At 44.7% G+C, this 14,349-nt stretch overlaps 1 protein-coding gene across 1 annotated transcript in view; it reads right to left on the bottom strand.

Moving 5' to 3' along the window:
* dnah12 (dynein, axonemal, heavy chain 12) overlaps positions 1–14,349 on the bottom strand; it is a 239,166-nt gene that overhangs the window by 195,540 nt on the left and 29,277 nt on the right. Inside the window, exons 7-8 of the mRNA XM_067998764.1 lie at positions 10,355–10,513; positions 8,451–8,646 (exon numbers count right to left, since the gene is read on the bottom strand). Of these exons, the coding sequence (XP_067854865.1) occupies positions 8,451–8,646; positions 10,355–10,513 (355 nt within the window). The remainder of the gene's footprint in view (positions 1–8,450; positions 8,647–10,354; positions 10,514–14,349) is intronic.

A 14,349-nucleotide genomic window follows, 5' to 3' on the forward strand; every position in this document is an offset into this window, starting at 1 on the left:
GTGGGACTATTGGATAGCTCTTTCAAAGAGCCAGCACAGACATGGTAGGCTGAATGGCCTCCTTCTGTGCTATATGATTCTAAGACCAATAAGTCTGGAGTGAAGGGAGGCAACTGGATGGTGGTTGTAAGAATAGTGATAAGGATTGTGGGACTGTTGGTGAATGGGAGAGCTAACTTGGTTGAAGTGTCCCTCAATGAGCTGGTCTCTGAGAGCTCGGGCAAATAGGAGCTCTGGTGCTTGCTGCCTCTTCTCCTCCTATTCCTGTAATTGTTGCTGCCCAGGTAGTGGTGAGGGCTGGTCCCTTAAGACGATGAAGTTGTGGAGCATGCAGCAGATGACGACAAATCTGGATACCTGCTCATGGTGTACTGCAAAGCTCCTGCAGAACAGTCCAGGCAATGAAAGCATTGCTTGAACGCACCGATTGTTTGCTTGATGATGTTCCTTGTGGCAGCATGGCTCTTGTTGTAGATGTGCTCTGCAGCAGTGCGCGAGTTCCTGACTGGAGTCACAAGCCATGTCTGGAGGGGATAACCCTCGCTGCTCAATAGCCAGCCTGTAAATTGGCAGCCTGGTTGGAATAATGGCAGCACAGAGGACTGGCGCAGGACAAAAGAGTCATAACTGCTGCCGGGATAGTGGGCACAAACCTGCATAATGTGCTGTTTGTGGTCGCAAACCAGGTGTAGGTTGATGGAGTGGAATCCCTTTCGCTTGGAAAAAAATGCCACGCTGGTTATAGGGAGCACACATGGCAATGTGCGGGGAGTCAATGGCATCTTGCACCTTGGGGACTCATAGAATCATAGAAGTTTACAACATGGAAACAGGCCCTTCTGCCCAACATGTCCATGTCGCCCAGTTTATACCACCAAGCTAGTCCCAATTGCCTGCACTTGGCCCATATCCCTCTATACCCATCTTACCCATGCAACTGTCCAAATGTTTTTTAAAAGACAAAATTGTACCCGCCTCTACTACTGCCTCTGGCAGCTCGTTCCAGACACTCACCACCCTTTGAGTGAAAAAATTGCCCCTCTGGACCCTTTTGTATCTCTCCCCTCTCACCTTAAATCTATGCCCCCTCGTTATAGACTCCCCTACCTATGGGGAAAGATTTTGACTATCTACCTTATCTATGCCCCTCTTTATTTTATAGACTTCTATAAGATCACCCCGAAACCTCCTACTCTCCAGGGAAAAAAGTCTCAGTCTATCCAACCTCTCCCTATAAGTCAAACCATCAAGTCCCGGTAGCATCCTAGTAAATCTTTTCTGCACTCTTTCTAGTTTAATAATATCCTTTCTATAATAGGGTGACCAGAACTGTACACAGTATTCCAAGTGTGGCCTTACTAATGTCTTGTACAACTTCAATAAGACATCCCAACTCCTGTATTCAATGTTCTGACTAATGAAACCAAGCATGCCGAATGCCTTCTTCACCACCCTATCCACCTGTGACTCCACTTTCAAGGAGCTATGAACCTGTACTCCTAGATCTCTTTGTTCTATAACTCTCCCCAACGCCCTACCATTAACGGAGTAGGTCCTGGTCCGATTCGATGTACCAAAATGCATCACCTCACATTTATCTAAATTAAACTCCATCTGCCATTCATCGGCCCACTGGCCCAATTTATCAAGATCCCGTTGCAATCCTAGATAACCTTCCTCACTGTCCACAATGCCACCAATCTTGGTGTCATCTGCAAACTTACTAACCATTCCTCCTAAATTCTCATCCAAATCATTAATATAAATAACAAATAACAGCGGACCCAGCACCGATCCCTGAGGCACACCGCTGGTCACAGGCCTCCAGTCTGAAAAACAACCCTCTACAACCACCCTCTGTCTTCTGTCGTCAATCCAATTTTGTATCCAATTGGCTACCTCACCTTGGATCCCGTGAGATTTAACCTTATGTAACAACCTACCCTGCGATACCTTGTCAAAGGCTTTGCTAAAGTCCATGTAGACCACGTCTACTGCATAGCCCTCATCTATCTTCTTGGTTACCCCTTCAAAAAACTCAATCAAATTCATGAGACATGATTTTCCACTCACAAAACCATGCTGACTGTTCCTAATCAGTCCCTGCCTCTCCAAATGCCTGTAGATTCTGTCTCTCAGAATACCCTCTAACAACTTACCCACTACAGATGTCAGGCTCACCGGTCTGTAGTTCCCAGGCTTTTCCCTGCCGCCCTTCTTAAACAAAGGCACAACATTTGCTACCCTCCAATCTTCAGGCACCTCACCTGTAGCTGTCGATGATTCAAATATCTCTGCTAGGGGACCCACAATTTCCTCCCTAACCTCCCATAACGTCCTGGGATACATTTCATAAGGTCCCGGAGATTTATCTACCTTGATGCGGATTAAGACTTCCAGCATCTCCCTCTCTGTAATATGTACACTCCTCAAGACATCACTATTTATTTCCCCAAGTTCCCTAACATCCATGCCTTTCTCAACCGTAAATACCGATGTGAAATATTCATTCAGGATCTCACCCATCTCTTGTGGTTCCACACATAGATGACCTTGTTGATCCTTAAGAGGCCCTACTCTCTCCCAAGTTACTCTTTTGCCCTTTATGTACTTGTAGAAGCTCTTTGGATTCTCCTTTGCCTTATCTGCCAAAGCAATCTCATGTCCCCTTTTTGCCCTCCTGATTTCTCTCTTAACTCTACTCCGGCAATCTCTATACTCTTCAAGGGATCCACTTGATCCCAGCTGTCTATGCATGTCATATGCCTCCTTCTTCTTTTTGACTAGGACCTCAATCTCCCGAGTCATCCAAGGTTCCCTACTTCTACCAGCCTTGCCCTTCACTTTATAAGGAATGTGCTTACCCTGAACCCTGGTTAACACACTTTTGAAAGCCTCCCACTTACCAGACGTCCCTTTGCCTGCCAACATCTCTCCCAATCAACTTCTGAAAGTTCCTGTCTAATACCATCAAAATTGTCCTTTCCCCAATTTAGAATTTTAACTTTTGGGCCAGACCTATCATTCTCCATAGCTATCTTAAAACTAATGGAATTATGATCACTGGTCCCAAAGTGATCCCTCACTAACACTTCTGTCACCTGCCCGCCCTTATTTCCCAAGAGGAGGTCAAGTTTTGCCCCCTCTCTAGTCAGGCCATCCACATACTGAATGAGAAATTCCTCCTGAATACACTCAACAAATTTCTCTCCATCCAAGCCCCTTATGCTATGGCTGTCCCAGTCAATGTTGGGAAAGTTAAAGTCCCCCACTATTACCACCCTATTTTTCTTGCAGCTGTCTGTAATCTCCTTACATATTTGCTCCTCAATTTCCCGTTGACTATTTGGTGGTCTGTAGTACAATCCTATCAAAGTGATCTCTCCCTTCTTATTTTTCAGTTCTACCCATATAGACTCAGTAGGCGAACCCTCGGATATATCCCCTCTCACTACTGCCATGATGGTCTCCCTAATCAAGAACGCAACTCCCCCTCCTCTCTTACCTCCTGCTCTATCTTTCCTGTAGCATCTGTACCCTGGAACATTGAGCTGCCAGTCCTGCCCCTCCCTTAGCCATGTTTCAGTAATAGCTATAACATCCCAGTCCCATGTATCCATCCATGCCCTGAGTTCATCTGCCTTGCCCATCAGACTTCTTGCATTGAAATAAATGCAGTTTAATCTAGACTTCCCTTGGTCTTTGCCCTACTTTCTCAGACCATCTGTCCGGTCATGTTTTGTACACTCTCCCTTACTGCCTTTTGTTTCTGTCACCACTTTACTTCCCATTGACTTCCTGCATCGGTTCCCATCCCCCTGCCACATTAGTTTAAACCCTCCCCAACAGCACCAGCAAACACTCCCCCGAGGACATTGGTTCCAGTCCTGACCAGATGCAGACCGTCCAATTTGTACTGGTCCCACCTCCCCCAGAACCGGTTCCAATGGCCCAGGAATTTGAATCCCTCCCTCTTGCACCATCTCTCAAGCCACGTATTCATCCTAGCTATCCTGTCATTCCTACTCTGACTAGCCCGTGGCACTGGTAGCAATCCTGAGATTACTACCTTTGAGGTCCTACTTTTTAGTTTAACTCGTAACTCCCTAAATTCAGCTTGTAGGACCTCATCCCGTTTTTTACCTATATCGTTGGTACCTATATGCACCACGACAACTGGTGTTCACCCTCCCCCTCCAGAATGTCCTGCAGCCGCTCCGAGACATCCCTGACCCTTGCACCAGGGAGGTAACATACCATCCTGGAGTCTCGGTTGCGTCCGCAGAAACGCCTGTCTATTCCCCTTACAATCGAGTCCCCTATCACTATAGCTCTGCCACTCTTTTTCCTGCCCTCCTGTGCAGCAGAGCCAGCCACGGTGCCATGAACCTGGCCGCTGTCACCTTCCCCTGGTGAGCCATCTCCCCCAACAGTATCCAAAACGGTATACCTGTTTTGGAGGGAGATGACCGCAGGGGACCCCTGCACTGCCTTCCTACTCTTCCTCTGTCTGTTGGTCACCCATTCACTATCTCCCTCAGTAATTTTTATCTGTGGTGTGACCAACTCACTGAACGTGCTATCCATGACTTCCTCAGCATCGCGGATGCCCCAAAGTGAGTCCATCCGCAGCTCCAGAGCCCTCAAGCGGTCAAACAGTAGCTGCAGCTGGACACACTTCCCGCAGGTGAAGGAACCAGGGACACAGGAAGGATGTACAGCGGTGTACTGCGAAATATGAGATGTTGCTGATGTCACATGTTGCAGCCTGAAAGGAGCCCACGCCATCAAAAGTTGAGGGCAGCGGTGACCCTGACAGCCACAGGCAATACTGTCGATGCCCTGGTTTGAGGCTCGAGTTGTGGCTGCAGAAGGTGTCATAGCTCAATGATAACTTCCTTGGTAGAGTGAAAGCATCTCATACATTGCTCCTCAGTTAAGTTGAGGTAGAAGAAGTGCTCCCTGAAGACCCTCTATGGATGTGGTCTCCTGTTCAGTTCCCTCCTCCTCCTCCCTCTTCTGGCAGCTTCTCTTGCTCTGTAGTGTCTTCCTTGCCAATTCCCTTCGCCCTCTATTCCCACAGGCAGCCCTACCAGACCACCCATGTCTGGAGCAACAACAGTGCAAATGCAGTGAAACTTCTCTCTGTGCAGACAAAGTGAACTTTCAAGAGTGATAGAGCACAGCAGAAAACGCCTACAAGTCAAACAGCAGCCAGAAATACTAAACCAGCAAATAACTTGTAAGTACTGCATGATCCCTTTAAATAGTACTGGCAAGGAGGCCTTCATGCCGGGAAGTGTCACGTTGTGCTGAGCGAGGTCAACACGTTTTTTTTTATTCGTTCAAGGGATGCTAGCAAAGCCAGCATTTATTGCTGATCTCGAATCGCCCTCGAGAACCACTGCAGTCCGTGTGGTGAAGGTTCTCCCACAATGCTGTTAGGCAGGGAGTTCCAGGATTTTGACCCAGGAACGATGAAGGAACGGCGATATATTTCCAAGTCGGGGCGGTGAGTAACTTGGAGGGGAACGTGCAGGTGGTGTGGTTACCATGAGCCTGCTGCCCTTGTCCTTCTAGATGGTAGCGGTCACGGGTTTGGGAAGTGCTGTCGAAGAAGCCTTGGCGAGTTGCTGCAGTGCATCCTGTGGATGGTACACACTGCAGCCACGGTGCGCCAGTAGTGAAGGAGTCAATGTTTAGGGTGGTGGATGGGGTGCCAATCAAGCGGGCTGCTTTGTCCTGGATGGTGTCGAGCTTCTTGAGAGTTATTGGAGCTGCAGTCATCCAGGCAAGTGGAGAGTATTCCATCACACTCCTGACTTGTGCCTTGTAGATGGTGGAAAGGCTGTGGGGAGTCAGGAGGTGAGACACTCGCCGCAGAATATCCAGCCTCTAACCTGTTCTTGTTGCCACAGTATTTATGTGGTTGGTCCAGTTAAGTCTCTGGTCAATGGTGACCCCCACGATGTTGATGGGGGGAGGGGGAATTCGGCGATGGTAATGCCGTTGAATGTCAAGGGGAGGTGGGTAGACTCTCTCTTGTTGGAGATGGTCATTGCCTGGCACTTGTCTGGCGCAAATGTTACTTGCCACTTATCAGCTCAAGCCTGGATATTGTCCAGATCTTGCTGCATACAGGCATGTGCAATCATCAGCAAACATCCCCATTTCTGACCTTATGATGGAGGGAAGGTCATTGATGAAGCAGCTGAAGATGGTTGGGCCTAGGACAGTGCCCTGAGGAACTCCTGCAACAATGTCCTGGAGCTGAGATGATTAGCCTCCAACAACCACTACCATCTTCTTTGTGCTAGGTATGACTCCAGCCACTGGACAGTTTTCCCCCTGATTCCCATTGACTTCAATTTTATTAGGGCTCCTTGGTGCCACACTCGGTCAAATGCTGCTTTGATGTCAAGGGCAGTCACTCTCACCTCACCTCTGGAATTCAGCTCTTTTGTCCATGTTTGGACCAAGGCTGTAATGAGGTCTGGAGCCAAGTGGTCCTGGCGGAACCCAAACTGAGCATCGGTGAGCAGGTTATTGGTGAGTAGGTGCCGCTTGATAGCACTGTCGATGACACCTTCCATCACTTTGCTGATGATTGAGAGTAGACTGATGCGGTGGTAATTGGCCAGATTGGATTTGTCCTGCTTTTTGTGGACAGGACATACCTGGGCAATTTTCCACATTGTCGGGTAGATGCCAGTGTTGCAGCTGTACTGGAACAGTTTGGCTAGAGGCGCAGCCAGTTCTGGAACACAAGTCTTCAGCACTACAGCTAGGATGTTGTCGGGGCCCATAGCCTTTGTTGTGTCCAGTGCAGTCAGCCATTTCTTGATATCACATGGATTGAATTGAATTGGCTGAAGACTGGCTTCTGTGATGGTGGGGATATCGGGAGGAGGGCGAGATGGATCGTGCACTCGGCTGAAGGTGGTTGCAAACGCTTCAGCCTTGTCTTTTGCACTCACGTGCTGGACTCTGCCATCATTCAGGATGGGGATGTTTACAGAGCCTCCTCCTCCCATTAGTTGTTTAATTGTCCACCACCATTCACAACTGGATGTGGCAGGACTGCAGAGCTTTGATCTGATCCGTTGGTTGTGGAATCGCTTAGCTCTATCTATAGCATGTTGCTTCTGCTGTTTAGTATGCATGTAGTCCTGTGTTGTAGCTTCACCAGGTTGGCACCTCATTTTTAGGTATGCCTGGTGGTGCTCCTAGTATGCTCTTCTACACTCCTCATTGAACCAGGGTTGATCCCCTGGCTTGTTGGTAATGGTAGAGTGAGGAATATGCCGGACCATGAGGTTACAGATTGTGCTGGAATACAATTCTGCTGGTGCTGATGGCCCACAGCGCCTCATGGATGTCCAGTTTTGAGCTGCGAGATCTGTTCTGAATGAATCCCATTTAGCACGGTGATAGTGTCACACAACACGTTGGATGGTGTCCTCAGTGCGAAGGCGGGACTTCGTCTCCACGAGGACTGTGCAGTGGTCACTCTTACCAATACTGTCATGGACAGATGCATCTGCGACAGGTAGATTGGTGAGGGCGAGGTCAAGTAGGTTTTTCCCTTGTGTTGGTTCACTCACCACCTGCAGCAGGCCCAGTCTGGCAGCTATGTCCTTCAGGACTCGGCCAGTAGTGGTGCTACCGAGCCACTCTTGGTAATGGACATGGCTGGTGAAGCACTGGGGCGATCCAAAGTGGAAAACAGGTCCTATAAGCAGCGCAGGAGACAAATCTGCATATATTAATTTCCACTTAGAATGCTGCCAGCCTGCACTCCTGCCACAAGCGCAATCTCCTGTACCAATATAACAAGCGGCACACTTCCGGTTGGAATTGTACACGTGCTTCCTGCCCGCCATATCGGGGACTGCGTAGGCCGCTTAGCACCTGAAAAGTGGGCGCTATGTGGTTCAATTTCTATACTATCATTTTTAAAACAAACCCGCCAAAAGCCTGAAGTAATTTCAGCCTTGTGAGTAGCAAAATTGCAAACCGTATCCATATAATGAATAAGTAAATAAATATAGGATAACAGTTAGTTGCAATAGTTCAGGTCATATCATGAGGCCATGAGATGGAAACTAGATAGGTTTATGAACGCCAGCAGTTCCTGACAACTCTCTCCTAACATTAAAGTTTAACCATGGAGCGGAGTTATGTATATATATAGTTGTGTACAGATGTGGAGTTCCTTTGTTTGAATAGGACAAAATAAAATTTGAGACCGAAGCCTGGAGTATAACTGGTCCATAATACCTGAAAGCACAGGGAATCACCTGATTGGTACTAACATATTAAGAGTTATTTTTAATCATCAGATTACTAAGAAAAACTACGCCTTATAAATTATAAAGTAATTCATTCTAACATGAACAGAGCCAATAAATTACTGTGAGTTCCTACAATAAATCACAACATTCTCTTACCTGATTACCTATCAGTACATTAGCACTGGAGTAGAAGCAATCTATTTTTTCAGGTTTAATGTCCTTTATCTTCTCCTTGTCAGTAAGGAGATGGAGAACTTTGGGGTACCATGTGCTCATTATTTTCTTTTCCATTTTGCTATGCTCTATCACCACATTATTCTTGAAGGATTCACATTCAACTGGTCCTTTAGATCTATTCAATAATTAGAAAACAAAGTACCGTTGATGAAGTAACCAACCTCAATTTTGTCTACAAGAGATCAGAGACTGGAGCACATGTAGCACATTGATGATCCAACATGCTGTGTCATGGAACAGTAGAATCAAAATTCATGCTCATGATACCCCTTACAGAAAGCTCTGTTCTCAGCCATGCCATCAGAGGAGATGCAGAGTAGAGGATAGATGCTTCTTTATGCGGGGGGCAGGTGAAAATTGGCAGATGACTTACTCATGTTGCTGTCACATAACTTTCTAGCATTCAGCTCAAGAATGACTTTGACAGAAGAATGGAGAAAACGAGCCCAATGTCTCATAACCTGCAGAATGGTGTGCAGAGTTGTGCATGGTTAAAAATGTGGGAAAATAAATTAATGTGAAAATTTAGCAAAAAAAAAATCTATTCAGATGTTTTATTGAACTAATGTTTTCATCTAGTAAGCTGGAGGTAGCATAAAATTATTGGATAAGTTGTTTTTGTTTATAGCTAATATAGGAGATCAACTTACGTACTATGAGCAGCTTCAGAGTGTAAGTGCGACAGTGTGACCATAGAGATTTTAAAATTCCATAGAATCATACAGCACAGAAGGCGGCCATTCGGCCCATTGTGCTTGTGCTGGCTCTTTGAAAGAGCTATCCAATTGGTCCCATTCCCCTGCTCTTTCCCCATAGCCCTGCAAATGTTTCCCCTTCAAATATTTATCCAATTTCCTTTTGAAAATTATTATTAAATCTGCTTCCACCACCCTATCAGGCAGTGCATTCCAGATCATAACAACTCGCTGCGTAGAAAATGTTTTCCTCATGTTGCCTCCGGTTCTTTTGCTGATTTCCTTGTAATGCCATACTATTATAATAGATTTTTGTATTTTGGCTGCTGAGTTTCTTTTTTTGAGAATCTGGTAAATTTTTATTTTGTCCAAATGAAATTGTAACGGGGAAAAACATACATAAAGTGAAATTGTGGCCGGATAGGAAATGTTATTTGGATTAGAAGAATCAAGAAACAACTAAAGTAAGTATTAATAAACTGGCTTGTTGTTTGGCTCAGTTGATAGCATTATTGCCCCTGGGTCAGAAGTTTGTAGGTTTGAACCTCATACCATAGTTTGAGCTCATAATCTAGGCTATCACCCCTGTGTATTACGAAGGGAGTGTTGCATCATTAGAAGTATCAGAAGGGCTTTCCCTGCTGGTATCAGATAGACATTAAATAACTCATGGCACAATTTGAACAGAAGCTGGAAGTTCTATTGGCGTGCTGCACAACAATCCTTCCTTTTAAAAAAAAATAACTGGTCATTCATCTCAGTGTTTTGAGGCATTGTTGGCTACATAACAGGCTATGCACCATACATTTTGAAATGATAATGTGCTATTTAAATTCAAGTATTAGTAAACACACATGTACAAGTGGTTGCTACGTTACATTTATTAAATCTACATATGATACTTATTTATGTCTATACTAATTAATATTTCAATCTCAAAGTAGACAGATACACAGTAACAAGGCTCAAAACTTCATTTCAGTTTCTGCAAAATCACTATGAATTTTTTTTTAAATGTTTTTTTTAACTTTTGTAAAGCTAGTACTATAATTGGCCATGAAATCAGATTTGAAAATGCCATATTACAAAATAAAGTGAATCTTAACATTAAAAGATACTTCTTCCTACCTACAATCAGACACATTCACAAGGAGCAGTTTGGAAAAAGTGTTGTAACCCAAATCCAGAACTGCCTGCAAGACTGGATGAAGGATGTAGAGATTTTTCTTGATCTCCTCTCTAGCTTTTACAAAGCTCTCATGCCAGGGTTGAGAGAAGTCTAGACCTCTAAATAACAGAAAGGTTAAAATCTAAGTAAATTAAAGGTTCAGTGTAGTGAAAGTAAAATATTACACAAAATAGAAAAAACATAAGTACAAAACCCAGGACAAAAAGTCCCTACTCATCAGGGTGAATTTTCTACTAGCCAGCATCACAACTGCCAACAGGATTTGGGTGAGCAGGGACTGGAAATTGTGACTGGCAGTGCAGACCAGTCCTCACTAACAATGAGCCATGCACATATTTCCACTAGAACTGTATGCCCATGCCAGTGGTTCTTGGTCCTTTTGAGTGGCAGCCTGATTAAGCAAGCTTGCAGCAAACTTTAGCAAGCCCAATCTAGCATTATAATCCTGCATTAAAGAACCAATTTAAGATGCCAGAGGGAAAGTATTTGTGATGTCTTTGCTTCATTAGGTAGTGTTTGTAATATGACTTTTTGTTTAAATTTCAGCTAATGTTTAATGTATTTTTCTTGTGTTTTCTGGATCAAGCATAGAGGAAATGTTTAAATAGTGAAAGAAGCAACAGAATCATCATTACCAATATCACAGAGAAACTGACAGTGTAAAAATTCTTTCCAAGAGTTCCAGAGAATAGGAAGATCCTTAAAGAAGATGGAATCTTTAAGCTATCTCCCACAATATCAATGTTAATATCACCTAAGGATGCACCACTGCATCCAGCAAAGTGCATCCTTTGACAAATTATTTTCTATCCTTTCCTGTTGGTTAACACAGGAGTATGACACAGCTGCCCAATGTATGGCATTAATCAGGGCCAGGGTGGTCTCCTGGACTAGTTTCGATCACCTAAGGGGGTCGGAGAGGAATTTTGCAGATTTGTTGTTCCCTAATTGGCCTGGTTTATTTAATATTTAACTGGTTTTTCGCATCTCCCAGGAAATTACATGGCTTTTGGGTGGGGTGAGGAGTGTACATATTGTGATGCACAAGGCATTGCAGTTGTGCGGGACAGGCTGGATGGATCAGAGGGTCTTTTCCTGTCTGTTATTGTTCATATGTTACAACACAGCTGCATCTCCTAAAGTACAGGGGTCCCTGATAGTGACCAGCTGGTTACCACCCCTCCTCTATCACCACCAGTGACTTACCCACGGCTATCTATCGTGCTTAGTAACTGTTTCTTCTGGGAAATGAGCCTAGTGCTTGAAAATGTTGGTGAGAGCAATGCAGGGTGTTGTGAAGTGCTGTCTTATCCTGGCCCAATGGCAGTCTCTGGCCAGCTGCTAATAACAAGAGACACCTTCCAACAAAATTTGCATTAAAAGATATGCATGTGTTATTTGTGTGGTAGTGAGAAAGGGGGCAAGATATAAGAACTGAATTGCAGAAGCACACAGCCCCCAATCTTTCCCAAAGGCCTGTGGCTTCATCTACTTTTAACCTCTTGATGTTCTTTTTGGCAAAGTTCTTCAAGGTGGCCTCCTCCAAGGGAGTTAGCTCTACTTTCTGTGCAGGTCTGTCCCCTTATAATAAGCGCCATCTTGTCATGCAAGCAGAGAAGTAATGTTAACATGTTGTGAGCTGAAGGAGTGCGTGCTCAGTGATAAGTATGTGCCGAAACTGCAGCCAACGTGGGGAGTCATTAAGTGATCATGCATCAAGGCTGTGCTACAGTTGAGCTTTTTGAACATATGAGCCGCCATGAGTTTAATTGTAATTCATAGCTGTACGGTATTCCCAATGGATATAGTATGGCTGCCAACGTTCAACACCACTAAAAAACTGATGATCTGGTCATTATCACATTGTGGGAGTTTGCTGTGCATGAATTGGCTGCCGCTATTCCTACATTACAACAGTGACTACACTTCAAAAGTACTTCATTGGGGGTAAAGCACTTTGGGACATCCTGAGGTCATGAAAGGCAACACATAAATGCAAGTCTTTCTTTTTCTTTCTATCAGCAATGCAAAGACTGTAAGGTTATGTGAGGGATTGGCATGGGCATGCAATGTGCAACAGGTTTCCCGACAAAACTTTAGAACATGCATGCATTATGTAGTCTTATGTCGCCCACTTCCTTATGATGTGCAATGTTCTTCCACCTCTGTTCCCAGGTTTTGTGGTTAGTCCATGCAAGATTGAGCCTGGCTGCCACCTCTTGCCAGGCCTGCTGCCCTCTGGGAAGGGTGCCCTGAAGTAGCAAACAGGGCAGCCTTCCTTGCATCAATCACATGCAACAACTCTATTTTACCAACCATCAAGCAGCTGTGCTGCTCTATCATTAGCTCACAAACCGATTTCCTGCCTTCACATTATTGTGCCAGACGCAGGGTAATGTCAGCTACTTTTTTTGCCCCACACAGCCTTTGGAAAGGCTCTGATATCTACGTAATAAATGAAACATCTTAGGTCTACAAAACCTCACTTCCTACTGTCAACTTTTCTCTTTATAAATTCCTAAAAAGAACATAAGAAATAGGAGCAGGACTAGGCCACATGGCCCCTCGAGCCTGCTCCACCATTCAATCAGATCATGGTTGATCTTCGACCTCAACTCCACTTTCCTGCCCGATCCCCATATCCCTTCATTCCCCTAGGGTCCAGAAATCTGTCTATCTCAGCCTTGAATATATTCAACGATTCAGCATCAACAGCCCTCTGGGGTAGAGAATTGCAAAGATTCACAACCCTCTGAGTGAAGAAATTCCTCCTCATCTCAGTCTTAAATGGCCGACCCCTTATCCTGCGACTATGCCCCCTAGTTCTAGATTCTCCAGCCAGGGGAAACAACTTCTCAGCATCGTTTATACCCCTGAGGAGCAAGAACTCTACTTGCCAAAAAAAACAGCCATGGACAACTAAAGAGGTATGGGACAGTATAAGACATAAGGAAAGGGCATACAAAAAGGCAAAAAATGGCACAGATCCCGGCGAATGGGAAAAATACAAAGATCAACAATGGGTCACAAAACAGATAGTAAGAGCTACAAAAAGAGAGTATGAAAAGAAACTCGCAAGGGATATCAAAACCAATACGAAGAGCTTTTATAGTTATATTAGGAAAAAGAGGGTGGTTAGGAGCAGTGTTGGCCCCTTAAAACTGAAAGTAGGGATATTGTCATTGACAATGGGGAAATGGCAGACATGTTGAATAATTACTTTGCAGCAGTATTTACAGTAGAAAAAGAGGATAGCATGCCGGAAATCCCAAGAAAACTAATATTGAATCGGGGACAGGGACTCAATAAAATTAACATAAGTAAAACAACAGTAACTAAGAAAATAATAGCACTAAAGAGTGACAAATCCCCAGGACCAGATGGTTTCCATCCCAGGGTTTCAAAGGAAGTAGATCAGCACATTGCAGATGCCCTAACTATAATCTTTCAAAGTTCTCTAGATTCAGGAACTGTCCCTCTAGATTGGAAAATTGCACGTCACTCTGCTTTTTAAGAAAGGAGAGAGAGGGAAACCAAGGAATTATAGACCAGTTAGCCTAACATCTGTTGTGGGGAAAATGCTGGAGTCTATAATTAAGGATAGGGTGACTGAACACCTTGAGAATTTTCAGTTAATCAGAGAGAGCCAGCATAGATTTGTGAAAGGTAGGTCGTGCCTGACAAACCTGATTGAATTTTTTGAAGAGGTGACTAAAGTAGTGGACAGGGAAATGTCAATGGATGTTATTTATATGGACTTCCAGAAGGCATTTGATAAAGTCCCACATAAGAGACTGTTAGCTAAGATAGAAGCCCCTGGTATAGAGGGAAAAGGACTTGGTTAGGAAGTTGGCTGAGCGAAAGGCGACAGTGAGTAGGGATAATGGGTAGGTACTCACATTGGCAGGATGTGACTAGTGGAGTCCTGCAGGGA

This window comes from Heptranchias perlo, chromosome 17 (genome assembly GCF_035084215.1).
Source record: "Heptranchias perlo isolate sHepPer1 chromosome 17, sHepPer1.hap1, whole genome shotgun sequence".
NCBI lineage: Eukaryota > Metazoa > Chordata > Chondrichthyes > Hexanchiformes > Hexanchidae > Heptranchias > Heptranchias perlo.